Raw genomic sequence first — 26,852 nt, 5'->3', positions numbered from 1 at the left:
ACACCATTCTTTGGCCGGAAATTTTGCCCCAACGATAAATCCATTTTTTGCCTTCATCTGTTCAGAGGTGGTATTCATCAACTTTAAGTCCTGCTTTCTCCCTGAAATTCTTAGCCAAGAAGATTTTCTCCAGCTCTGCTTTCTCTGTCCCTTACAGGTTTTTATTTTTTAAAGCACCTGTGGAGTTTAGGGTTTTTCCAGCTAAGCCCTCCTATCCCCACTTGCCAGTCTAAACCAAGGGTTTCCGTAAGAGTACTCCAGGAACACTAATTCCATAAGGTTTTACACAAAAACTGATCCCACCACCCATCCTGTGTGTCGGGATTTGTAAAGCACACCAGCATCTCAAAGGATCCGAGTCCTGTAGAACCTGTGTGGCGTTTAGTGGGGGTCGTTTCCCAAACTTCCCTGACCGTGGAACCCTTTTCTCAAGATCCTTTTTCAACCTTAGAGCACCTTTGGGGAAACGACAGAATTGCTTCTCTGTGCCCCGTCCTCAGTCGTTTTGTTTGGTCGCCAGAAGCTCACTAAGGTGTCGGTGTCACCGACAAGGGTATCAGCTTCTTCCTCCCTGTGAGCGGGAGGCCCGGACTGTCACCAGGTACCGAAAACAACATGAATTCATGTTGACTCTTCAAACAGGGATTACATCCTGTGTGTACTTTTTTTTGTTTTTTAATTGGCTTTGATCATTTTGTTTGTGAACGTGTGTAGAGCCACTGATGCCTCAGGGACTGTGGCGGCGGAGGCCAGACTGCCTCCACTTTGGATGACAGCGTGCAGCCTGAAAACATTCGGCAGTCCCAGGCCACCAAAGAGAAGCAGCCTGGAATTTGTGTTGGCGTTGCATTCACCCCCGGGCTGCATGGCCAAGCGATCGATCTGGTTTTGCTACTCTTGTTTCTTTCTACCCCGTCGCTGCTGTAAGAACAAGGGTTTCTCAAGGTCTGTGATCAGCACAATGCTGATGGCATGAAGGGTCTATGGACGGCCACCTGCCCCTTCGGGGTTGCCAGTGCCTGGATCTGCAGGGGCCCGTGGGGCACAGGGCACATGGGGGGTGTGGCGAACCGGGCTGCCCATGCAGGGCCCATGGGCCCCCTTGTCCAAGCTTCTCAAAGGCTTTGTGAACAGACGGGGGCGGCAGACTCACCTAGGAAATATGTAGCTTTTAATTGGGTAACTGATTTTTTAAATTGTGTCTTGATTTGAAATCTCCTGATTTGAAGCAACCCTAGGATTGTCCCTCTCCGGTCGGCTGATGTCTTCTTAAAGAGCAGGGCAGAGAAGGCCAGGTCGACAGAACCGTCACGTCACGCGAGACGCCGGCCGAAGGTTTTGTTTTTGAGGTGCGGTCCAAAGTGTACATCCACCCGCACTGGATCCCCAGGGTGCTGTTGCAGGGCGACCGGTGTGGAGGCCTGTGGGCGCGGCCACCCTTGGCCTCCTTTCCGTCTCCGAGCCGCTCGGCTAGTGTCTGGTGGTCAGGACCCGGACGACCAGCCCGGCCGTCAGCGTGCCTGACGCCATCCCCAGGGCGGCCCCACGGCGGATGGCCAGCTGTCTGGCTGACAGTCTGCTGGCCGGAGCTGGAAGGTCCTGGGCCGCCTCCGGAGTCCTGAAGAGGTCCAGGTGGCTCTCGGGCCTTGAATACATTGTCAGGGTGATGCCAGGAGAGGCACCCGTGGCCACTGCGGAGGCAAACGGGAGCAGTCAGCGGCGCCGGGGGCCTGGGAGACAGCTGTGGCCTTGGAACCAGGAAGCCTGGCTGCCTTTGTCACACTGGGTGCAATGATGTGGGAAAACACCTTCACACGTGAGCGTGACGCAGAGAGAAAGCTGCTCATAAGATCACATGAGGCGCGTTCCCGTCTGAGCCTTGTGATGACACGCGATGGCGTGTCACTCCCACACGTGCCTTCGGAGCACATCTTAAACGCTCAGACGGTCGGACCTCACCTTCGTCTCTCGTGATGCTCTAGGCTCCCGGAGTGTTTGTCAGCTAGCTCGCTGCTGCGCTGACGACGGCAGGGCTCCGGGGGAGATGAGGTCACCGGATAAGTGAGGGTTCTGGGCTGCAGACACCCAGACCTGGCACCCCTCACCAGCCCGGGACGGGAGGGCCCCTGCGCCTTGGGCCGAGGCCATCGCTGCATCCAGACCTCTGGATATACACCAGAGGTGCCCGCCTGTCTGATGGGATACAGAGAGGCAGGCAGGGGAAGTGCCCCCCCCCCCCCCCCCCACCAGCCGGTCCAGCCAGGCGGACCGGCTGAGACCCAGCTGCCGTAGGCTGGGATGTGGCCTTCTGGCCCGGGCTGGGCTTCCGTGGTGAGCACGTGCCCTTGAGTCTGATGGGCCCACACTGGGATCGTCTCACCTTTTCCGGTTGCGGGACCATCGTTGGGGGAGAGACCTAAGCTCTCAGCCTGGCTCCCTCACCCGAGGATGGGGCTACAGCTGGCTGCCTCACGAGGCTAAGGACATGACGTGCTTCACGTGGGGCCTCTGAGTCACAGGGAGTGGTGTCGTCTTCCTGGCGCTTAGAACACCATGTTTGTGCCAAGAGGAGGACCGGCAGCTTGGACTTGGACTTGCCCGGGGCACACAAGGAAGAGGCTGCCACTGGCATTGGGGCCCACCTGGCTGAAGCACTGCGACAATGTTACCTGAAGAGGTGATGGCTTCTGCAGGCCCGGGCCGGGAGACCGTGGCCACGGTGCTGTCAGTGCTCTGTGGCAGCAGTCCGGCATGTTTCTGGGCCTAAAAGAGCAGATTCAGGGTCTTTAAGAGTGCACCCCCCCTCCGTCTCTGCCTTCAGACCGAGTTGTCACCGTTACTGTGTCTGAGAAGCAGGTGCAGGCCTGCCCTGTTTAAAAAGTTCGGCCAAGGGGCGCCTGGGTGGCTCAGTCAATTAAGCGTCTGATTTCGGCTCAGGTCACAATCTCACGGTTCATGGGTTCGAGCCCGGCGTCGGGCTCTGTGCTGACAGCTCAGAGCCTGGATCCTGTTTTGGATTCCGTGTCTCCCTCTCTCTGTCCCTCCCCTGCTCGTGCCCTATCTCTCAAAAATAAACATTAAAAAGAAAAAAAAATGTTTGGCCAAGAAGATGTTGGACAGAGTGATGGTGTTCCCCCTTCCAAAGTCGGGCATACACTCTTGGGGGCTCATCCGGGTTCAGACTAGTTTGAGCTCTTTGCTTTGGTTTCAAGCAGCTTGGGCTGGCCGTGGAAGCTTTTTGGTGTGTGTGCCTCTCCTTGAAATTAGACCGTATCCTGGCACTGTCTGGGGTCCAGTTACGGTGCCCGGAGATGTTGAGGCTGAGGGGGCCCCTCCGTGACCCCCCGCCCTCCCAGCTCATCCCACAGGTCACTGCTGCTGAGGCCTGACGTGCTCTGAGCATCTCCGCACGCTCACCTCCTCTGCAGCTAGCTTCCAGTCCATCCGGGCGGTGTAGACAGCAAACGCAGCAGCTCCCAGGAGGCCGCAGGCCAGCATGCCCAGCCAGAGGCCTGGGGGAGACAAGTGACAAATGGGGACAGCGTCCTCCCAGGCCTCCCCCCACTTTCCCTCACAGCACATACCCATGATTCCCATTCTGACCACAAAGGTCAGAACAATGCCCAGTGGGAGGCCGATGACATAATACATGATCATGTTCACGACGGCTCCAAAGGCCTGCTTGCCGCTTCCTCTCAGAACTCCGCTATAGATGCACTGGGAGGGGAGGCAGAAAGGGGCAAGAGGTGGGCGTGAGCCTGACGGCAGGGATCCTGCAGCGGGCTCTCTTCTAAGCCACTCATGTTGCACGGTCTGATTTCACTCTAAGCCCAACGATGGTGCTCTTGTCCCCATCCATGGGGAGACCGAGTCGGAGCAAGTCACTTGCCCACGGCTGCACAAGAGTAGTTGTGTCTTGAACACAACTCCAGAGGCCCCGTCTTCCCCTCCACACTAGGACTACTTCTCTAGAAAGTCAAGGTAAAATTGGAAACCGACCACCAGCTGGCCCGGGAGGCTGGACTGATGTCACACAGAGTTGTGTTGCCTTGGCAGTGCTGCTGTGGCAAATTACTGTAGATTAGTGGCTTGGAACAAGACACGTGCACTGGTTTCTGGTCCTGGAGGTTACGAGTCTGAAATGGGTCTCACCGCCCTCTAGTCAGGGCCGGTTCCTTCTGGAGGCCCCTGTGGAGAATTTGTGTGTCTTTGCCTTTTCTGGCCTCTACAGGCCGCCCTGCATTCCCGGCCCCGACAGTGGTGGCATCGGTCCACCCTCTGCGGCTGTCGTGGTGTTTCCATCTCCTCCTGTCTCCCTCCCCTCTCTCGCCTGTGAGAACCCTTGTGATTACTTTGGGTCATCTGGATAATCCACGATAATCTCCCCATCTCAAGATCTTTCACTTAATCACATCTACAAAGTCCCCTTTTGCCACCTGACATTCACAGGTCTGGGGATCAGGATATGGAGATCTTTGGGGGGGGCCACCATTCTGGATACCGCACGTGGCAAACAAAGGTGTCATCTGCTCCAGATGAGACACGCAGTCCTTGCTTGCTCCTGTCCCCGTAATGCTCACGGACAAGGACGACTTTGGAGAAAGCACTAACTCTGCTTTATTTTCCTAGGGTCATCCTCCCAGCCTGATCTCAGAGCTGATGAACTAAAGAGCGACAGGCACAGCTCATGCTTGGTCAGTGCTACTGACGAATAGCTATTTGGTTAGTTTCATTTTGTTAAGATAAAGGATGTGGAGCGGGGCGCCTGGGGGGCCTCAAGTCGGTTGAGCATCCGGCTCTTGGTTTTGGCTCAGGTCATGATCTCGCGGTTAGTGGGTTCAAGTCCCACATTGGGATCCGTGCTGGCAGCACAGAGCCTGCTTGGGATTCTCTCTCTCTCTCCCCCTCTCCCTGCCCCTTCCCCGCTCTCTCTCTCTCTCTCTCTCTCAAAATAAATAAGCTTAAAAAAAAAAAAAAAGATGAAGGATGTGGAGTATTTTGTGGTTTGCTTTCACACTTTTGAGCAAAAAGGTAATGCATTCGGCATAGGAGGTGTGTGCCTCTTGAACTCTGAATGTGGCAGGTTTGTTTCCCATTGTTATATATTTTGACATAGAAGATATTTTTTGGTTAGAAGAAGACTTCTCCCAACTTATGATTGATGAGTTCTAAACAAGTATATCTCAACCCCGGGGGCGACTTTCGCCCTCCAGGGGACACTTGGCAAGTGTCGGGGGATGGTTTGGGTTGTCACAACTGAGGAGTGCTAGCTGCATAGGGTTGAAGCCCTGAATGCTGTTAAACACCTTACAGGGCACAGGGCGGCCCCCTTATAACCAAGGATTCTCCATCCCGAAATGTCACAGTGCCAAGGTTGAGAAGCCCTTTAAAGCATTTTGAGTCATGGTGACAACGTCAGAGGCAAGCACCCAGGAAGGGCCAGTGGCCCCACCAGTCTGTGCGGTTGAGAAGGTTTGGGTCTGTTAGGGAGAGGCGGCGGACCGGTGTGCTAGGCAGGGATTTAACAGGGAGGCGAAACAACCGGGTGGCGGGGAGAGGGAGCTCGATACCTTCCGCATATATTCCAAGTTGACTGCAGGCTGTGTGTGCACATAGCGGAGGCCAGGGCAGGCCCCAGCCGCCCACACGTCGTGGACAATGGAGCCTGTGCACGTGGACGGAAGAGACACGCAAGAACCCAGAAGGAAGTAAGAGCCGGGCAGACTCGAAAACGGCCCACATGCACATTCAGATCCTTCGGCAGAGAACGGAAGCCTCGCGAGCTGTCAGGTGTTTGAACACAACCTCCGACCAACAACTGCCTCAACACTGAGCTGTGCGGACAAAAGGGTGGGACCCCTAGGAAGCTAAGCCTAAAATAAGCATAGAGAAAAACCCAGAAAACAAAACTGAGTAGAGATCACAGCTCCAGGCTGTAGAGGAGGCGGGATTCACAGAAATAAATAGCCCGGGCAAATTCCTAAATACAACAAGAGGCCTCAGAGAAAGGTCACACGCTTTGACGTTCTCTGGGATGGGGCTGTGCAAGGCCACACAAGAGAATTCAATTAGAGACGCTGACAAGAAAGAAAAGTGGGCATGCCCCCAATATTTGGTTAACACAAAGACTAAATAGCAGGAGAAAGTTTGAAATATTTTGAACGAAGAATAAAACGACATATCAAATTTAGTAGATGCCACGACCACAGTGCTTAGAAACGCACAGCCGTAAATGCCCATATCCAAAAAGAAGAAAGGCCTCAAATCCATAGCCTAATACCCCACATTAAGAAACAAGGAAGAGCAGGGGCGCCTGGGTGGCGCAGTCGGTTAAGCGGCCGACTTCAGCCAGGTCACGATCTCGCGGTCTGTGAGTTCGAGCCCCGCGTCGGGCTCTGGGCTGATGGCTCGGAGCCTGGAGCCTGTTTCCGATTCTGTGTCTCCCTCTCTCTCTCCCCCCCCCCCCCCCCCCCCCCCCCCCCCCCCCCCCCCCGTTCATGCTCTGTCTCTCTCTGTCCCAAAAATAAATAAACGTTGAAAAAAAAAAATTAAAAAAAAAAAAAAAGAAACAAGGAAGAGCAAACTCTACCTAAATAAAACAGAAGAACGGGGATAATGATGACGGGAAATTACTGAAATCGACAACAGAAAAAAAAAACCAGAAAATCAACGAAACCCAAAATTTTAGCTTTGATAATATCCACAAAAAGGATGAACATTTGCCAAGGATTTGACCTTGGTAAAATAAGACCAAGAAAATAAGAAAGCGAAGACCCAAATGACCAAAGTCAGGTGTGAAAGAAGGGACATTACTACTGACCATACAGAAAAAGATTATAAGAAAATACTACTAGCAACTTGGTGCCAGAGAATTAGACAAATTTAGTTGAAGTAAATAAGTTACTTGAAAGACACAGATTACTGAAAGTAACTCAAGAAATAGAAAGTGAAGAGACAAATAAATAAATTGAATTAATTTAAAAATCTTCTGACAGAAACCCAGGCCCAGATGGCTTCACTGGTAAATTCTGTCCAATATTTAAAGGGGAGGGGCGCCTGGGTGGCTCAGTCAGTTAAGCGTCCGACTTCGCTGAGGTCATGATCTCACGGCTCGTGGATTCAAGACCTGAATTGGGCTCTGTGCTGGCAGCTCAGAGCCTGGAGCCTGGAGCCTGCTTCGGATTTTGTGTCTCCCTTTCTCTCTGCCCCTCCCCCACTCGTACTCTGTCTCTCTCTCTCAAAATAAACACACATAATTTTAAAAATTAAAAAAAATAAATAAATAAAATGAGGCTTTGGGGGCACCTGGGTGGCTCAGTCGGTTAAGCATCTGATTTCAGCTCAGGTCATGATCCTGAGGTTCGTGAGTTCGAGCCCCACATCAGTCCGCGTACTGACAATGCGGACTCCACTTGGGATTCTCTCCCCCTTGCTCTCTCTGCCCCTCCCCCGCTTGTGCACATGCACATTCTTTCAAAATAATAAATGAATTAAAAAAATAATAAAAGGAGACTTCAGTGTTTTATGTCATGCTCTTTAAAATTCACACCATCCACATCTGCACTAAATGAGACCCTTTCCTCTGAAATGACCCATTTCAAAGGCACAGAAAACTCAGGCCCCTCTGTGTTCCGGGTTGATTCACAGAGCATGGTGCTGTTGAGCGTCTGACCAATAGGGGCATGGCTCAAAGCCTGTGCCCTCAGCTCTTGAGGAGGCATGAGGAAGGGAAAAAGATTTGTGAGTTTATGTGGGTGTAATTTTTCAGGTGTTTTTTTTGTTTTGTTTTTTTGTTTTTTTTTGCAAATCCGCATACGTCTTTTGGCTTGTTGGAATTGCAGAAGAGAAAGGGATTCATTGTTTTGAATAATAATAGAATTAATCCAAGCAGATACATTGGGCACTTACTACAGAGTTAGCCCTTTACATGTTTTTTAACTTTTATTTATTTTTTAATGTTTATCTTTGAGAGAGAGAGAGAGAGAGAGAGAGAGACAGAGCATGAGCAGGGGAGAGGCAGAGAGAGAGGGAGACACAGAATCTGAAGCAGGCTCCAGGTTTTGAGCTGTCAGCACAGGGCTGGACTCGGGGCTCGAACCCTCTGTGAGATCATGACCTGAGCTGAAGTCGGACACTTAACCGACGGAGCCACCCAGGCACCCCATCCCCCTTTACATGTTTGAATGAGTTAATCCTCGCAGCCCGAGGAGGCCTCAGGGAGGGGCCATGAGCATGGACTCCTACAGGGGAGTCAGGCTTCACATCAGGGCAGTACTCACACATATGGCCTCAAAGAGCTGAAAGACGGTATAAATCGGCAAGACCTTGTTCACCAGGGCAATGACTTGTCTGCGGGAGAAACCGGAAAGAACATTCACTTGGAGCATTAAGACATCACTGCATTCTTGAGACCCACACCCTCCCTGTTGTGCCTCCTCCTAAAAATGATTGGAACGGAGGTAGTTACCCCCCCCCCCCCACAAACCTGACACTCCCAGCCCTAAGTTTCTGCATGGAGCCCTAAGCTCCAGGAGAGCCCCGCAATGTTGTACTGCCTGCCCTCGGCATCCTGTCTACGGACCAGCAAGTGACGGAGGCCGTGGTTCCGGGGGGAGAAGCATCGATGCTAGCTTCTTCCCAGCAAGAGCAAAGTCGAGGCTGGTCCTGCTTCCTCTGGACCTAGTGCTGAGCCAGCCAGGTGACGAATCTCTGAGGACCAGCTGCAAGCCACTCTGACATTTCCCAGAAGTCAGTGAAAAACACTGATTACCTACTCATCATTTGTAAAAATACGCCCCAGTTTATTTTTCAGGGTGCTCAGCACGATGCCCACAACCAGCGAGGTGCCGCCTGGAAGAGACCAAAGGAAGAGCATTTGCCCCCAACCCCTGGAGGAGCAGCTTAGGTCAGTGCAAGGCAGGAAGGCATAGGAAATGCCTTTCCCCCTGTGGTTCTCAAAGTGGGGTTCCGGGACCAGCAGCAACAGCATCACCTAGTAACTTGTTAGAAATGGAGGTTCTCAGGGGCGCCTGGGTGGCTCAGTCGGTTAAGCATCTGACTTTGGCTCCGGTCATGATCTCGCCGTCTGTGAGTTCGAGCCGCGCGTCGGGCTCCATGCTGACAGCTCAGAGCCTGGAGCCTGCTTCGGACTCTGTGTCTCCCCCTCTCTCTGCCCCTCCCCCACTCACGCTCTGTCTGTCTCTCTCAAAAATAAATAAACATAAAAAAAAGAGAAATGGAGGTTCTCAGACCCCATCTCAGACCTACTGAATCAGAAACTCCATGGGGGGGGAGGCCTGCCAATCTGATTCTAATCTTTCCAGCTGATTCTGATAGGCTAAAGCCTGAGAACCACTGGTGTCCACAGCTGATCTGAATCTGTCAGCCTCAGAAAGCAGAGCCCGGGAGGAGGACACAAGATCCGTTGGTCCCGAGGGGTGGGATGGGGCAGGTCCTGAGATCCTTGGGGATGCTGGGAAGGCAAATTTGCAGAAGGCCCCTGGACATGGAGGGAGAAGTCTGGGGAGGAGGGGACTTCACAGGGTCACATGAAGGTGGAAACTGGTGACCTGCCCCTGGGAGAACCCGAGAACAACAGCAGGGAAGGAGTGCAGGACAAGAGAGGTTTGCTGGTGGGGGGGAAGGGGGGGGGGGAAAGGGCGGGGGGGGGGGGGAGGGTAGGAGGGTGGCGTCAATTCAGCTGGGGCTCCTCCGGGCCAGGTATTGCAGATTTGTCCCCTGCCCCAGGCTCCAACTTCCCAAGCCCCGCCCCCACCCCAGAGGATTCCACCCACCTGTGCAAAGCATGCCTGACTTGGCCGACCGCTTGGCTTGCACTATATCTGCAGCTCCCAGGGCCATCCCCACACGGACACAGACGGCGTTGCTGAGCCCCAGGGGAATCTGCGATCAGAGATAAGGGGCCATCAGTAGAATCAACCTCCTGCCCCTGGAAGGGGCTGGATCCTGAGCCAGGAAGAGGCTTGTGCCAGGGGCGGCGGAGGGGGCCACGGGGGACAGCCCTCTAACCCTCCATCAGGGGGCCAGCTGGAGGACAGCAGGAAGACAGGATGGATCCCAGGAAGGCAGCGTGAGGAGAGAGGGCGTTCACAGCTGAGGTTGGGAGATGGGGTGGGGGCACCCTCAGCGAGCCCGTCAGTCCTGCCCCCACCGGCACCATCAGACATCACAGGCAGGGGCGCCTGGGTGGCTCAGTTGGTTGAGCGTCCGACTTCGGCTCAGGTCATGACTTCATGGCTCATGAGTTCGAGCCCCGCATCGGGCTCTGTGCTGACAGCTCGGAGCCTGGAGCCTGCTTCCGATTCTGTGTCTCCCTCTCTCTCTGCCCCTAACCCACTCACATTCTGTCTCTGTCTCTCTCAAAAATAAATAAACATTAAAAGTAAAAAATAAAAAAATCACAGGCAGACTGGCCCTGCAACCAGAATCAATGTGTTGCCAAAACCTCGCAAGTAAGTGCATTTTTAAGAGTTGAATGTGGTCTTGGGGTGCCTGGGTGGCGCAGTCGGTTAAGCGTCCGACTTCAGCCAGGTCACGATCTCGCGGTTCGTGAGTTCAAGCCCCGCGTCAGGCTCTGGGCTGATGGCTCACAGCCTGGAGCCTGTTTCCGATTCTGTGTCTCCCTCTCTCTCTGCCCCTCCCCCGTTCATGCTCTGTCTCTCTCTGTCCCAAAAATAAATAAATGTTGAAAAAAAAAATTAAAAAAAAAAAAAGAGTTGAATATGGTCTTAAGTATGCCAGAAAAGCTCCCTGTTAGAAAAACAAAATTCTGGGAAAACCCTTTGTAAAATTAAGCACCTTATACCTTAGTGCTGTAAGTGTAGACTTTTGTGAATCATTTCCTTAAACTCAGACTGCATGTCCCCAAGGGGTCGCAGTCTGCATGTCCCCAGGAAGCTGGCAGAGGCATACGCAGTAACGTGGGACAACTCATGTCTCTGGTAAGAAGAGGCTATGGGGCTGTGGGGGGGTGGGGGACAGCAGTGAACCCCCCACCCAGGGATGCAGTCACCAAGCTCTCCCTGACTCAGGTTTGCAGGAATGTGGGCCTGCTGCTAGACGGAATGTCCTGTTTTCCAAGAAAATGCAAAACTTCAGATTATGATGTGAAATATTCCCGTTTTTAAGTGGCACTGATTAATTTAAAAATTCTAACATCATGGGAGTTCAGTATTACTCTCGGTGGAGCAGCTGGGGGCCACCTGTGTGTGTCTGGCAGGGCCCGGACCTAATGGGCACAAGGAGGTCGTCTGAGAGAGAGATGGCCTTTAGGGGGACAGCCTGCCCCTCTTCTGTGACACCCCAGGCCGTCAGCGGGGCCGGGCCGGCATGGAGGGCGTGCGGAAGGTACCGCCATAAGATACTCGCCATGTAGACTGCAGTGGCCAATTCGTAGATGATGGCCTGGCCGGAGAGGTCCAGTACGCTGAGCAGGCCTGCGGAAGAGACACACGGTGAGCTCACGGACACGGAACAAGACTCCCCTCTGCTTTGGAGGCCAAGGGGCAAATGACTTCCAAGGGCAGCTTTGCAACAGAAAACGTTCCCGTTTGGCCTTCAGCCTGGCAGGAAAATCCCACCCAGCTGTGGTGGAATTTCTTACGGGCTGTTCGTTCCCGGTATGGTTTGACTTTCAAGTTGAAAAGTCCTTGGTGTACATGGCATATGGAGAGAAAAGAGACCTGGACCAAGATCAGGAGACCCAAGTTTGGGTCCCAGTGCTGCCACTGGGACTCCGGGCAGTCTCGTGTTCTTGGGACTCAGTTTACCTATCTGTAAATGAGGGGCAAGGGTTGGACCAGGTGCTCTCTCAGGGCCATTCTCTCACAGGGCCTTGCGATTCCTGGGCTGCGTGGACTCTGCACGGGGTGCTCCTGGGAGCACAAGCGCGTCAGGTGAGAGCCCCCCACGCCTGCCTGGCCCCTGCACGCTCACAACCACGTTGGTTCCGTCCCTCGCTTCCCCCACTGACTCCAACACCTGCCCAGAACCAGGCCCAGAGCCATGCTGGGTTCCTGACATGAAAAGCCCAGGCCTACCTTCTGGGAGCTCACAACCTGGAGAGAGCAACAGCCCCGACCTGGCCGAGGCCGCCAAACCACCCATCCGGAGAGGGGGCTTCCGGGCTGCCCACACGGTTCCCCGAGCCGCGCTCCTCTACATACCCATGAGGAAGCTCCCGATCTCGTAGGCCCACCACTCCATGCACACCATAAGCATGCTGGGAACAGCCAGAGAGAAGAAGGGGCCCCAGTCCTGCAGGCACTGGCCGGACCAGCCTAGGAACAGAAGCCCCGCTGGAGCGCAGCGCACGCGCACCCACTGCCCGGAGCCCCTGCCCGCCCTTGGCTCCGCCCACTCCCGGGCTCAGCTCCGCACACCCAGGCCTCCTGTGCTTTGCCCAAGGTGCACCACGGGGTGGCTCGGGATGGGAGCCTCAGGCGTGGGTGAGGGTCGCCCGCTCCACCCGTGACACCACGAGATCTTGGGCAGCTACCCTGCTCTTTCTGGCCTCCATTCCCTCCTCTGAAAGGATGGCATGAGGTCAAGGTCAAAGGATTGGATTCTCGGGGCAGATAGGGCCGTGCGGACAGGGAGAGCAGAGTGGCCATACAGGACTCCCTGCCCTGTGAATGAGGCCCCGTCCGGAGGGGCTGGTCCACAAATGCCCGAAAGCGGACCCCGAAATCTACAGAGTTAGCTTTCAGGAGGCAGGAAAGCTCAGAACCGGGAGTACATGGGCACGGGTTCGAGGCCAGCCCCACCGGGCGCCGCCTCTGGCGTTTTGAGCAAATTGTTTACCCTCACTCCATCTCCTCCAGGTGAGTACAATGGGGATTATAAGGTGGTGTGGAGTAACTGGGGGTCGGAAATGTCGAGCACTCGGCCCACTGCTGACGCCTAGGGTTTTACCTGCGATCAGGGAGCTGGCCAGAGAGCCCCCTGGGGGCTGTCCCCAGCAGGGCTCTGCGCCCTATCACATTGGATGGGGGGGCACCTGGGCCTTTGGGGTGCCTAGGGGTGCTGAGGGGTAGAGCAAAGGGGAAGGAGCCCCTGAAGGGAAGTGGAGGCAAGCCCGAGACAAGGCTCCTCCAAAGGGGCTCCCACCGGGCCTTCCGTCCACCTGCCAAGTGAACACCCCATGCCCGAGCCGGGGTCCTGCCTGCTCTGCTGCTGGTCTGCTCGGCCCCTCAAAGGCAGGGTGACCCCCACACCTGCCCACGTCTCCAGGTGTAGCTTCTTCAGCACAATGTAGAGAAAGAGGAAGATGGTCTGCAGGATGTGGGAGATAGTGTTGGCGTAAGCAGAGCCCCTGGGAAAGGAGAGAGAGCTGAGCTGGGGCCAGGGGCCGACTCTGGCCCTGGGGGCAGGGGACTTCTCCCCTGAAGCCAGCATGGAAGGGAAGGGGGCCCAGGCATGGGCAGCCAGCACCCCCATCCAGAGATCAGCCACACCCAGGAACCTTAGTACAGGGTCCCTGAGTCCCCCTGCCAGGTCCCAACGCTCGGCCTCTCCTGGGGGGCTGGGGCAGGGATGAGGAGGGCTCCTCTCCTTGTCTCCTTGGTGGGGAGTCCCCCAGAACTTGTGGGACCAGCAGGGCCCCCAATTCCTCATGACACCCCACTTCTGGACGGCAGGGGCAGCCTCTGCCCTTTTGGCAAGGCAGGGATGGCAACTGACCTGCCCCCATCAGGGGTGGGGTGCCTGGTGGGCCCCTGCAGCCCAGTGGTCCCGGTGCTCACCTGACCCCCAGGCTCAGCACAGAAACCAGGATGTAGTTGCCTAAGCCATTGATGCAGTTGCCCACAATGCCACTGAGGACTTGGGGCCAGACGATTCCCTGAAATAAACAAACACTGGCCTTGCTGGGGCGGGGGGCAGGGCCAGGGGGTGTGGACAAGCCCGGGGACGTCCAGGGGTTGGCAAGAGGCTGGGGACACGCGGCTCCTTACTGGGCCTTGGTCAGTAGGTTCACAGAGGGTGCCGAAAGGGGAAAAGCCCCAGGCACCCCTTCTCGCTGGAATGGGGCAGTGTGTTGGGGCAGGGGTCGCCCCTCTGGCCAGGGACCCGTACCTGATTTTGCAAATATTTTGCCAGCAGGCTGTAAAGAAAAAACGCCTGTGTAAAATAAAAACAAAAAACCAGACACACACATAAACAACGACTACCAAAAAAACAAAACAAACAAGCACATGATGAACATCAGGAGGTATTTCCCTGGTACCTGAGTGAGGGGCAGTTATTTCATCCAAATAGGTCTGGGACCCCAAGAAGCCCACTTAGCATCTCAGGTGCACTCTGGCCCTGCCTATGGGGAGAGGCCCCGTCAAGGCTCGGGCTCCACCGCAGACGAGATACGCAAGCAGCGTTGGCTCTCACAAGGCTTGTGTAAGAGGCCCAGCGCCTAACAGGCCTCCTTGCTGCCGGCTCGGACCTTGCATCAGCTCAGGAAGGCCACCCAGGGGCCCGTGCACAGAAGGGCCCATCAGAGTCCAAATCCACGGGTTGTGACTGCCCTTGAGCCTGGCTCTGGCTGCTGGAACCAAGAATCTGGAGGGAGAGGCCTTGGGCTGGGCAGGGAGATGGGGACCCAGCAGTGTGGCCACCGGTAGGCCCTGCTGAGGGGGTTCAAGCCCCCGTGGGGTGGCAGGACCTTTCCTGTCCGTGGAGGACAGAGAGGGCCTGCGTGTCAGTGTGTGCGTGTTAGGGGTGCTGCCCCTGCCCTTTCTGTCCTCTGCCAAAGCCTGGCCCAGGGCCTGCGCCCTGCTACCCCACCCCTTCCCTTTGCTTCCCTTTCCCTTCTGCTTCTCCTCAGTATAGCACAGGGCTTAAGAGCATGAGCTGGAACAGACTGCCTGCGTTCAAGGGTTGGCTCTGCCTTTTACGAGCTGTGCGATCTTAGGCAAGTCACTTACCCTCTCTGTGCCTCAATTTCCTCATCTATAGCGGGGATGATAATGTGTGTATGCTATGTATCCATATATATTTAAAGTTAATATCAGAAAATACCTATAAAACAGTATATGGCCCCTTTAAGCATTCCAAATGTTAGGTAAGCGTTATGTAAATCCTGTTTGTCATTTTTATTGTTACTTTACTGGTAAGTTTTACAGCAGCATTTGAAGGCAAGGACTTGCTTTAGTTGGTAAAGGCGTTGCCACGGTTTTGACGCTCTAGGAGATTTCTCCCCTGACCCAGCCCTGGTGGCCCTGTTTGGCAAGATACCATCACCTTGGTCTGAAGGGCTGAAGTGTGTGCTCTAGCAAACCCTTGGAGGAGACAGACTGGCCTTTGCAGGTGGTTTCCATAATACAACGCAAATCTGGACCTGACCAGACCCCAGAGGGGTCATGGCACTGGCCTCTCAGGCAGGCAGGTGTGGCCGGGGTTCCTCCTGCCAGGCCTTGGCGTGCTTTAAAGCACCCCACCTTCACCCTTCCCTGATCGGTCCTCCAGCACCCCACCCCCTGGTGTCATAGAGGGTAAAGGGGAGCTGTTGTTCCAAAGACACAACACTGCCAGCTAGTGACACGTGTCACTGAGTGTCACTCAGTGACATTCAGTGACACGTGTCACTGATTCAATAAGTCAAATAGAGTAGCAATGGATTCCAGAGCAGAGATACAGGCCACGGGGTCAGGTGAGAAATCTCAGAAACTGACCTGACTAGATGCATTGCTTAGCTGGGATTTAACGAATTAGTGGAGAAAGGGGAGAACAGGCAATAATTAGTCTTAGTTGTAAGTGTGTTAGGTAGATTAGAATCTTAAGTGTAAAAATAAAAGCCACGAGAGGGCTCAAAGAAAACATGGGCAAAATGTTTATATAATCTTGCAATGGGTTAAGTGGTTTTAAGTTCATCAAAGACTTCATAAACAATGGGATTTATGGGTCTGTTACATATACATTAAAAATTCCTGAGGTCAAGGGGCGCCTGGGGGGCTCAGTCGGATAAACATCAGATTCTTGGTTTCCGCCCGGGGCATGATCTCACGGTTCATGGGTTCGAGCCCCACATGGGGCTCTGAGCTGACCGTGTGGCCCCTCCTCGGGATTCTGTCTCTGCCCCTCCCCTGCTTGCTCTGTCTCTCTCAAATAAATAAACTTAAAAAAAATTTTTTTTAATTCTTTAGGCCAGAAATATCAAAAAATTAGAAGGCAAGTGACCAACTTTAAAAAAAAATTAACAGGCAAAGGGTTGAGATACTAGTTAACAAGAGTTATAATAATTAGGAAAAGATTAACCCACTAAAAAAGGGTCTGGACAGTTCTCAGAAGAAAAACAAAATGATGAAAAAAATACATGAAAAAAAGGTTCATTAGCAATAACACGCATGTGAAAACTGTTTCTAGTTGGGAAAAAATTAAAAAAAAAATTTTTTTTTTCTGATGTTTCTATTTGAGAGAGAGAGAAACAGAGCAAGTGAGGGAGGGGCAGGGAGAGGGAGATACAGGTTCCAAGCTGTCAGCAAAGAGCCCCACGTGGGGTTTGAATCCACGAATGTGAGGTCGGACATTCAACCAACTGAGCCACCCAAGCGCCCCGCGAAAAATATTTGAATAATAGTACACTGACCAGAGTGTTGCTAGTAGGGGTAAAATCTGTACCAGTTGGTATCAGAAGCCATTGACAGAACAACACCAATTCCCATGATGCGCCTGAAGGGAATCGTTACAGATGCAAAGATTTTTCTATAAGAACGCTTAGCACAATCTTCTTTCCGATAGTGAATATTGGAAACAACCTGAATACCTGACAAATTAGGATTGGTTGATAAATCGTGACACTGTAGGATAGTGCATAGCCTCCGAAATGGATACTGTGGGAGGCTATTTAATCGTATCAAGAGACTAATATCAGGGGAAAAGCAGGTAATAACACAATATTACGCACATTGACCCTCTTTCAAACCGTACACGTGTATGTGTGTTTGAACCCACGCGTCCACGCGCAGAAATAATCCTGGGAAGGGATCTGACCCTAGAGTCTCTCTGGGTGGCAGGATTAGAAGCGATTAAAATGTTTTCTTTCCCACGCTTCCCACAATTTCTCCAGTGAATGGTTTTCGCATCAAAAAACATGCGTCTTGAAAGTCCAATCTGCGTGGGCGGAATGGGAGTGCAATTCTGCTGTCCCTTCGGCCAGCCTCAGCGGCACAGCGGAAAGTCGCTGCGGGCTCACGGGCTTCCCCAGCACGTGGCGCGGCAAAGAAAAAGCCGGGGTTTAGGGGGGTGGAAGTCCACCGTCCTCCCAGCTCGTGGACAGTGACACTTACCGGAAGTGCTGGGATGAAAATGAGCACGTACTCTTGAGTTAACCTGCGAAGGAAACAGAAGCTCTGGAACTGACCAGGCTGTGCCCGGGGCACCTGGGTGGCTCAGTTGGTTAAACGTCCAACTCTTGGTTTCAGCTCAGGTCATGATCTCACAGTTTGTGAGTTCGAGCCCCGTGTGGGGGGCTCCATGCTGCCAGTGTGGAGCCTGCTTGGGATTCTTTCTCTCTGCCCCCTCCTGTGCTCTCTTCTCTCTCTCTCTCTCTCTCTCTCAAAATAAATAATAAATATAAATAAACTTAAAAAAAATAAGCAAATGACTTGCCCATCCTATAAAATGAACACACTATTCCCACGAGGGGACATTTCTAAGATTACTAACAAACGGTGTGATTCATCTGAACTTGGTTCAGCCCATTTGTCTCTTTTTTGGAAGACGCTGTAGTGCACACTTCAAGTCTCCAAAAGCATCTGGGAAGCCCCAGCTACCTGCTGGGACAGGCAAATCCCATCCATTTTTCTGCCTTTCCTCCTGAATTAAAACTGGCCCTGTATCCTCCCCCTGCTGGTCACAGCTGGAATCGCATGCCGGGCGGGAGAGTCCAAAAACCAAGAACCTTCCCCATAGGAGCTGCACTTGGGACGGCTTGTGACCCAGAGAAGCACGGGGGCCTAGGGCATGGCTTCTTTGGCAGCATGGTTGGGGGGGTGGGGTCCCTCCCCGGGTTCCCGGCAGAAGCCAAGCAGTACCTGGACACGGCTGGGTCCTGCCTGAAGAGAAGCAGGATGTTGTGGGTGTTGAGGAAGAGTGCCCAGCAGGGGAGGCAGCAGAGAAGCATCACCAGGGTGCTCCTTTGCAGGATGACCCCCACGTGCTTCTTGTTGGGGCTCCCGAAGCTCTGCAAAAGAGCCCATCCCTGGGTCAAGCTGCTCACACCTTCAGTACCTTCTGTCTGTCCCCTGGGTGAGCCCAGCCAGGGCATCAACCTCCTAGCCAGTGCTGGTGCCGTGGGGACGAACCCAGGACACGACAGGCACCCGTCAACGCCTCGGTAGCAGGCATTTGGCTCCCTTTGATCGCAGCATGGTTGGCGGGCGGGGGGGGGGGGGGGGTGGGCTTCTTCTGCAGGGGCTCAGCCCGCTCGTAGAATCATAATAGCGGTTATTTGCTGAGCACTAGCTCCACGCCAGGCTCTGTCTACCCGTTGTCCCCAGTTCTTCAAAAGCGCCTAAGTAGGAAGGCGTTATTCTCAGGGAAGCTCCGAGAGCATTGTCAAGTCTCCATGCTGATAAGTGGCAGCCAGGACCAAGCCCAGGTCCCCGGGCCCACTGTGAGTCCAGACCCCCCCACCCCCCAGGAAAGCTGAGCCCCGCTGGGCTGTGGCACCCCCACCCCCCACCCTGGGGGCAGGAGGGTCTGCTCTGTGCACCCTCAGCATTTGACACGTGAGATCAGGGAACTGCTTCTGGCCCATTCCCTCCATGGCTCTCTAGCCCGTCTGCTCAGACTCTTTCAAAATGAAGGGTCTAATTCCCTGATGGCACACGATCCTTGCAGGCAGGCCGGGACCAGCCGTGCCCCCCCCCCCCCCCCGCCTGTTTGATGGGCACCCCATCGCCCGACTCCAAAAGGCACACCTACCTGGGACATCAAGGTGTCACAGGCTGAGGACAAGCCTATTCCTATGGAAATTCCACAGACATTGACAAACTGGAGCCACGCACAGGAGAAAACACAGGGCTTGTCAGGGCCCAAGGAGGGGACCCTGGGAGGGGACCCTCCATCTGGGGGAGGCCACCCACCAGCAGCTCTGACCTGCAGCTGAGTCAGAGACACTGCCCCCTCCTGGCCAGGCCCAGCCTGCGTGTGCCGTGTGCCATTGGGCGAGGCCCCCCAGGTCCCAGCTCTGAATGCAGCTGTCAGCCCTCGTGCTGTCTTCTGGGGGCGGAACGGAGCAGGGAGCTATACTCACGGCCACCGAGAGGGTCACTGACGCCAGCTCCACCTTGCCCAGGTGCCCACAAAACACCGAGCTCACAATGTGGATCATGAAGGTCAGCACCTGGAACAAGAACTGGAGAAAAGCAGCCAGGCTCAAGGGCCCTGTACAGCCCAGCCCCACACAGAGGCTTCTCCAGGTCCTGTGGGGGCCTCACACCAGAGACCCTGCAAACGAAACAAAACAGAAAACCACAGGGCCATGGGGCCAATCCCCCGCACCAAGGAAGCTGGCATTGTGGCTGAGCCAGACACAGCGATCCGGGCTGGAAGTCAGGTGACCCGAGCCTTGCTCCGGTCCTGGCGTCAGCAGCTGTGTTAACCTCTGTGGTTAACCTCCAGGCTCCGGTTTCCCTGCCTGAAAGTGCAGGAATGCACAAGAAGCACTCAGCAACACACAGAGCCTGGAGCCCAGAGAGCTTGATTCAAGCATCCAAACTCTACCGATGTTATCATCATTTGGTCAGGTCACATACACGCAAAAAGGTAGGCGTGGAATAAAATACACCCAAATCTTGGCAGTGGCTACGTCCTGATTGTGGGAGTAGATGACTGACTTTCTTCTTTTTCTGAATCATTTCTTAAACGTTCGCTTATTTTTGAGAGACAGAGAGACAGAGTGCGAGCGGGGGAGGGGCAGAGAACGAGGGAGACACAGAATCCAAAGCAGCTTCCAGGCCCCGAGCTGGTAGCACGGAGCCCGATGCGGGGCTTGAACTCCCGAACCGTGCAATCACAACCCGAGCCGAAGTCGGACGCTTGGCTGAGCCACACAAGCGCCCCACATTGTATCTGCAGCTTTTATGGGGTGCCCATATTGATTCGTCTTTGTGGTCAGAAAAAAAAAAAAGGGTAGCTAAAGCAATTTTCCCGTGGGACATAAAATGGGCAGAGGCTCCCTTCTTCCCCCTGTAGCAGAGGCCCCCGGACTCCTGCCTGAATGGGTCTCATTTGTCACCCTAGGGATTTTAGCCCAGCCTTCCCATTTGTTTCCTAAGGAGGATACACCTGTCCCTCCTTGAGTGGGGCTGCTGAGCGAGGTCAGGCCCCACTGCCACACCATGCACCTGTCCAGGGACGGCTGTCCTGTAGTCACCTGCTGTGGGCGGTGACCTCGGGTGCAGTCTGGACATGGTCAATGTGGGCAGTTCCTGGGGACAGGTGTGAGCGGCTCCTGGCATAGCCCTGTCACACCTGGACGGCAGCTGCCTCTGGCCTTACTGCCTGCCCCTCACATCGTCTACTTACCAGGGGTCCGGAAAGGGCAAAGAGTGTCCACGCCTCGGCCCCAAAGCCGACAGGGACCAGCCTGCGGAGGGCAGGGCAACAGCCCCCTCGGTCTGGGGGGACCGTGTCCCGAACGCTGTCCAGTTCAAGACTGGGCTGCCGGCCACCCTGCATGCCTGAGCGCTCCTGCAGCCAGCCTTGCCCAGCCAAGCCCATGCTACTTTGCAGCCTGGCTAATGAGTAAGGGGCAGGAGGAGGGGCCGCTGCGGCAGCCTATCACACAAGCCCAGCGTCCCTGGGTTCTGCCACCAGAGGGGGACAGGATAGAGTCCTGGGCACCTGGGAGTCACCCAGGCTGGTGCCTGTGGGGGGCTTGTGTCCGCGGTCCCAGGGCGGTCCCAGGGCGGTCAGCTGCAAAGCCCCGGGAGGAGGAGGTTTGGGGCAGTGTGGGGGCACATGGGGCCCGGATGGGCTGCGCTGAGGCACCGGGCATGCTACCCCTCGGCATGATGGTGCCCGTGATGACTCCCATTTCACAGATGAAACAGTGGAGACTCGGAAAGGCAGGGAGCAGAACCTGGATTCCGTCCAGGTGGGCAGCGTCCAGAGCTCTGCCCCGGGAGTCGTATGGTGGGAGGGGGCAGTGGCCTGGAGCCAGGAGCTAGGATACCTGGGGAGGGACCCCCAGCCCTGCCTCTGCCCACCATCCCTTTGGGCAGCATCCCCGAGAGCCAGGGTGACCCCACTTGGGCAAACCGCTCACCCCTCTCGCCCTCCATTTTTTTTCCAGGTTCCTCTCTGGCCCGACCAGTTCACCTTCTTTCTCTTCCACGCAGGGGTGGCCTACGACCTACCAAGGACAGGCAGGGCAGACCAGACCATGGGAGGCTCATAACTACCACCGTACTTGGCCCAGTCCTGGATCAGGCTTCGGGATGTGCGAGCTGCACAGAGGGAGGGAGGGAGGGAGGGAGGAGCAGACCCCCCCCCCCCGGCCCCCGCCAAAGGAGAGGAGTGAGGATGAAAACAAACCAAAGATGTGCATTCCAACCCACATCTCACACACCCTGTCCACTTGCTGCTCCCCACATGCACGCACAGACCTGGTCTTCGCACAGAATCCCAAATGCTCCCCTGGCTTGTGCACCTGCTGTGTGATGGATATTCCTTCCCTCATTCTGTCGAGCTCCTAGCGCAAATTTCTACAACCTGCACACTAAACAGTAAAGTTAGCTGCCACGGACAAAGGGGAAAGAGAAGACGTTTTATTACCATTGTAATTATTAGGATACGACCCAAAAAAGGCAGGGCAACGGGTAAAAGCCACAACGCCCTAGTAATAAGCTCATCACCAGTATTTATGATGTTGATTCTCCAGTGCCTTTTCCGGTTCTCCTCACCTTTGGCCCCTTCTTGGCTGGTTTGGCTTCCGCTTCTGAGAGGGCGGCCAAAAACCTTCCTTCAGGGCACCTGGGCCTCAGGAGTCTCTTCTGACACCTGCTGTCCCCAGACAGGGAGCCATGTGGCGGGAGCAGTGACCCCACCAGCCTAAGTCCACTGCCTTACTCCTGCAGCCGCGAAGTGACTTCTGTGGTCAGAATCCATGTTTTGTGGGAGTCCCCAGCGGTGGGGGTGGGGGTGCCCTCTGTGAACCCCCCGGGTGTGGGGCAGGCGAGCAAATCTAAATCCAAAGTCTGGTTTAATGAAGGCAAACCCGCCCCCACCAGGATGGAAGGTATATGGTGCAAATGGCCTGCGTCCAGAACCTTCCGACTGCTTCCGGTCAGGCTTTACCCATGCAGACCAGTGGGGCACTAAGCCGCAGCAGGTCAGGGCCAGCTCGTTCTCCAGAAGGCAGCTCCTTGGTTGGGCATCCCCAAAGCATTTCCCACAATACTCCCCAGCATTTTTGCATAAGCTAATAATTCCTACATTTCCTTCTGGATAAAGCTATTCTTTCTCACACTCCTTTCAGGCCCTGGGTGGGTGTCCAGGCTGGGGTGGGGGGGGGGTGGTTAGGAACAAGGCATTAGGGCCCCGGGGGCATTGCAGGGTCGCTGCCTCAGGCCCAGGGGCACGGTGGGAACTGCTTCCTCCAGGCAGAGTCCTCCAAATGCTCCCACGTGACTGTGCTTCCAGACTTTTTCAAGGAACACCCTACACCCCACTACTAACCCCCCCCCCCAACCGCCTCCCACTTCCAAGTGACTATAAATTCTGCTGTGTGTCTGTTCAGCCACCTGCAGACTCAGCCTCCCAGTCTGGTTTTCTGGGACTCCAGCTGCGACAGCCAATGTGGAGTGCCGTCCCCCAGGGAGGTGAGAGCCCAGGGGTGTCGGCGCCCCCCCGCCAAGTTGTCCAGCACCACGGGGACCAGTGTGCCACCCTCCTGTCCCGCATCCCCTGCGGCCTCAGAGAAGCAGACACCACATCGATCAGCAGTTCAGTTCCCGGTATCAGGACCGTGAATCCCCGGTGACCTCACGGAGCCTGTTACTTCCCTGGTGACCTTCCTCCCAGGGGCGTGGTGACCTACAATGTCCTCCCTCGCACCAATTTCAGTTTCGGGGTCAATCACAGTTCTTTGGTGGAAACAGGAGGAGCTGACTTGAGATAATGCCCGAAGAGCGAAGAGCGAGGAGGTGGGGAGGGGGAGGGAGGGAATGCGCAGGGAATAATGACTGGCCGGTGATGATTGGCTGAAGAAAGCTGAGCAGCCAGCCGTGAAAACAAGAGAATCAGGGCGACTTTGGACCCAGGGCTTTTAAGACAACACCTTCAGTCCCAGGGGCCAATTTCTGGGAAACAGGAGCAGGAGCCAGCCAGCGCTGGGAAGGGAAGAGGAGTGGGTGGGAAGGGGTGAGCTGTGCCCCCTGGATGGGGCAGGGGGTTCCCCCCAAAGACAGGATGCTGTACAGATAAATCACCCGCATGTCCTGCATAGTAAATGAGCCCCACACTTACCGTCTTAAGTCAGCCACCACTTGTATCACGAGTCTACTAGGCTGCTCGGATCAGCTGGCTCTTTTGGTTACAAGTTGGTAGGGCCGGCCCGGCCCAGCCTGGACAGTTCCAGAAGGGGGTGCCTGCTGTCGGTAGCCCGCTCTGCGGAGGCTGGCATACTGCCTACTTGCATCTTCCTTCACAGGGCCTCCCTGGGCAGCTTGGGCTTCTCACCACACGGGGTTGGCTTGAGGAGAGAACATTCCAGAAGTGCATGGAGGAAAGTACGCTCATGTCAAGACACAGCCTGGGAAGTTACACAGGTCACTTCTGCCCGTTGGCCAGGGCTAATCACAGGGCTTGCCCAGACCTAACGGCTTCTGCTCCCCGATGGGAAGAATGGCAGACCACCTGTCGCCTCTGTGACTCTCCAAAGGCACACTCGCTCCCCTCCCCGCTCCCGTCTCTGCTCTTCCTGTCTCCTCTCCCCTGTCCAGCCCATTCCCCCCGACCACCCCCCCACCCCGCAAGGGTGGAGCAGATTAAAGTCTCCTGCACACAGTGGGGAGGGGGGCTCAGGCCTGCCCAGGACCCCCCACAGGGAGGAAGGACCTAAGCTCACAAAGTCCTGGGAACAGTAGGAGGCGGGAAACGGAAGAAGGGGAAGGGGGAGACATTGCAAGACCCCCTCAACACACCCCGAGGTTAAGGAGGCTTTCAACCAAGGAGGGGGAGCCTGAAGTTGGTTTCCACTGTCCGCAAGGCACCTGGAGGGCTCACAAGAAGGGCTCAACTCACAGCCATGGGGTAAGGAGACACGTCTGGAACTGCACTAGAAGCCACTGGCCCGGACAACTCACATGGCCCAGAAAACTCAGGGTGGGGGGGCCTCAGGCCCCCGCACCTGCCACAGGCCAGCAGCAGCAAATGCCAGCACGAGTCCTGTTGGGGGTGGGCCCGGTCCCTGGATCTGCCGTCGGGTAACTGATTGGCCGAGGGCGGGGGGTCCTGCCAGATACCGTGGATGTTGGGGCCTCTGTTAACCTTTCTTCACTTGGTTACACTTTACCAGGCCTGAACCTGTTATTTGCCCTTTGGCTGCCCGGAGCCCTGTACCCCCCCGGCCGGGGAACCAGAGTTTCTCTCTCTGACCCCTTCTCACTGCCCTGTGACTGGAGGACTCCCAGTTACCCACTGGGAAGAGTGGGGACTCTGGCCTTCCGGTCCCTCAGCTCCACACATCTTCAGAACAAAGGACAGCTGGGAAGGATAAGGTCGGCCTCCTGCCTGTCCCCAGGCCTCCAGCTGAGCGGTGACCAACATCTGCCTGACCAAAATGCCTGAGGTCACCCCGGCACCCCCAAGGCAGCTGCCTCCTTCTCTCTCTGCCTCCACCCAGCACCTTTTCCCTCCAGGCCTCACCCCTTCCTTCTTTCCCCCCTCCCTCCTCCCACAAAGCTTCACGGGGCATCTTCGCCACAGAAACGCCTAGAGCCCAGTCCTGACAGGTAAGGGAGAGGGACAGAGCCAGCTGTCGAAGCCCCAGCGGGCACAGCGAGGCCCCCACCTAGGCCCTGCCAAGGGCAAGGCTCCAGGAGCCAAAGATGGTAGGGGCATTTCCGACTGGGAAAACGTTTGCAGGAATAAAAACGAACATTATTCGGCACTAGAAAGAAATGAGCTCTCAAGCCATGAAAGGACACCGAGCAACCTTAAATGCAGGTTGCTAGGTGAAAGAAGCCAATCTGGAAACGCTGTCTACTGTAAGATCCCAACTATAGGACATTCCGGAAAAGGCAAAACTATGGAGACAGTAGAAAGATCTGTGGTTGCCAGGGCTTAGGGGAGAGGGAGGAATGAACGGCAGGGAAGGAGGACTTCTAGGGCAGTGCAACTATTCTGTATGATACTACAATGGTGGATCCATGTTCTTGTATATTTGTCAACCCCCCCCAGAACACACAACACCGGGAGTGAACCCTAATGTAAGTTACAGAGTTTAATTAATAGAATGTACTAACATTGGTTCCTTAGTTATAATAAATGTATTGTCCTCCTGCAAGGAATCAATAATAGGGGAAACTGGGGGAGACGGAGAGTGGAAATAAAACTCTACATGTTCTGTACAATTTTTATATACACATAAAAATGTTGTAAAAAGTAAAGTCTATTATGGCCGCCTGGGTGGCTCAGGCGGTTGAGCGACCGACTTCGGCTCAGGTCAGGATCTCACGGTTCGTGGGTTCGAGTCCCGAGTTGGGCTCTGTGCTGACAGCTCGGAGCCTGGAGCCTGCTTTGGATTCTGTGTCTCCCCCTCTCTCTCTGCCCCTTCCCTGCTCCCCCCATTCTGTCTCTCTCAAAAAAAACCAACCAACCAAACAAACAAAAAAAAACACGCCAGCGCCGCCTCTAGCTCGCCGAGCTCCAGCGGAAGGAGAAGGGGGCTAAGTGAGGAGGTCACAGTGCCACGGCTCGTGCAAAGCAGAGTGCCCGCAAATGGACCCGGGGGGTAAAGCACCGAGGAAGCAACTGGCTGCAAAAGCCGCTCGCAAGAGTGCGCCCTCTACCGGAGGGGTGAAGAAACCTCATCGTTACGGGCCTGGTACCGCGGCACTCCGCGAAATTAGACAAACTTCCGATCCGCAAACTTCCTTTCCAGCGTCTGGTGCGAGAGATTGCTCAGGACTTCAAAACACACCTGCGCTTCCAGAGCGCGGCTATCGGTGCTTTGCAGGAGGCAAGGGAGGCCTACCCGGTGGGCCTCTTGGAAGACACCAACCTGTGTGCCCATCCGTGACAAACGTGTGACAGTTATTCCAAAAGACATCCAGCCAGCGCGCGGCGTACGCGGAGAACGTGCTTAAGAATCCACTCCGATGGAGAACATTTCATTCTTTGAAAAACAAAAAAATTTTTTTTTCTCTTCTTCCCGTTGTTGGTAGTTCTGAACGTTAGATATCTTTTTCCCCCCATGGGGTCAGAAGGTACCGAAGTATATGATTGCAAATGGAAAAATCGGGGGCAGAAATCAGGTATTGGCAGTTTTTCCATTTTCATTTGTGAATTTTTAATACAAATGCGGGGACATAAAGCATGAATGCAAGTCGGAATGCTTCAGTGAACACGTGTCAGCAGTTCAACTTTATAACAATTATAAATAAACCTGTTACATTTTTCTGGACAATGCCAGCATTTGGATTTTTTTTTTTTTTTTTAAACAAGTAAATTTCTTATTGACGGCACCTAAATGGTGTTTGTAGCATTTTTATCATACGGCAGATGCCATCCATTCACTATACCTTTCTGAGTTGTCCTACATGCAAGTACATGTTTTTAATGTTGTCTGTCTTCTGTGCTGTTCCTGTAAGTTTGCTATTAAAACACATTAA

General features: G+C 54.7%; 1 protein-coding gene and 1 long non-coding RNA gene across 6 annotated transcripts; one reads left to right on the top strand and one right to left on the bottom strand.

Moving 5' to 3' along the window:
• Window positions 1–59: 59 nt before the first annotated feature.
• LOC122485019 lies at window positions 60–26,852 on the top strand. Its single transcript, XR_006297767.1, has 3 exons — window positions 60–70; window positions 2,730–2,735; window positions 26,568–26,852. It is a non-coding gene; the product is annotated as an uncharacterized LOC122485019 (long non-coding RNA).
• On the bottom strand, window positions 1,155–21,444 carry LOC122485016 (multidrug and toxin extrusion protein 2-like). Of its 5 annotated transcripts, none has more exons than XM_043583254.1 (17): window positions 20,542–21,441; window positions 19,268–19,369; window positions 18,937–19,005; window positions 18,045–18,193; window positions 17,298–17,340; window positions 14,095–14,139; window positions 13,764–13,861; window positions 13,236–13,333; window positions 12,186–12,317; window positions 11,389–11,456; window positions 9,795–9,903; window positions 8,775–8,850; window positions 8,280–8,349; window positions 3,585–3,717; window positions 3,418–3,512; window positions 2,670–2,763; window positions 1,155–1,691 (listed from the first exon to the last, which is right to left on the bottom strand). In XM_043583254.1, exons 1-17 carry the CDS (start codon window positions 20,734–20,736, stop codon window positions 1,471–1,473), a joined length of 1,797 nt encoding a protein of 598 aa, XP_043439189.1. In that variant the 5' UTR covers window positions 20,737–21,441; the 3' UTR covers window positions 1,155–1,470. The 5 variants fall into 5 exon arrangements, 4 of the variants coding, with proteins under 4 accessions (XP_043439189.1, XP_043439190.1, XP_043439192.1 ...); XM_043583255.1 differs by having other exon boundaries at window positions 12,186–12,299; window positions 20,542–21,440; XR_006297766.1 differs by having other exon boundaries at window positions 1,580–1,691; window positions 2,381–2,763; window positions 20,542–21,444.

Source organism: Prionailurus bengalensis, chromosome E1 (genome assembly GCF_016509475.1).
Source record: "Prionailurus bengalensis isolate Pbe53 chromosome E1, Fcat_Pben_1.1_paternal_pri, whole genome shotgun sequence".
In the NCBI taxonomy this organism is placed as follows: domain Eukaryota; kingdom Metazoa; phylum Chordata; class Mammalia; order Carnivora; family Felidae; genus Prionailurus; species Prionailurus bengalensis.
The sequence above is the reverse complement of the archived record's forward strand: the minus strand, read 5'-3'. Positions and strand labels throughout refer to the sequence as shown.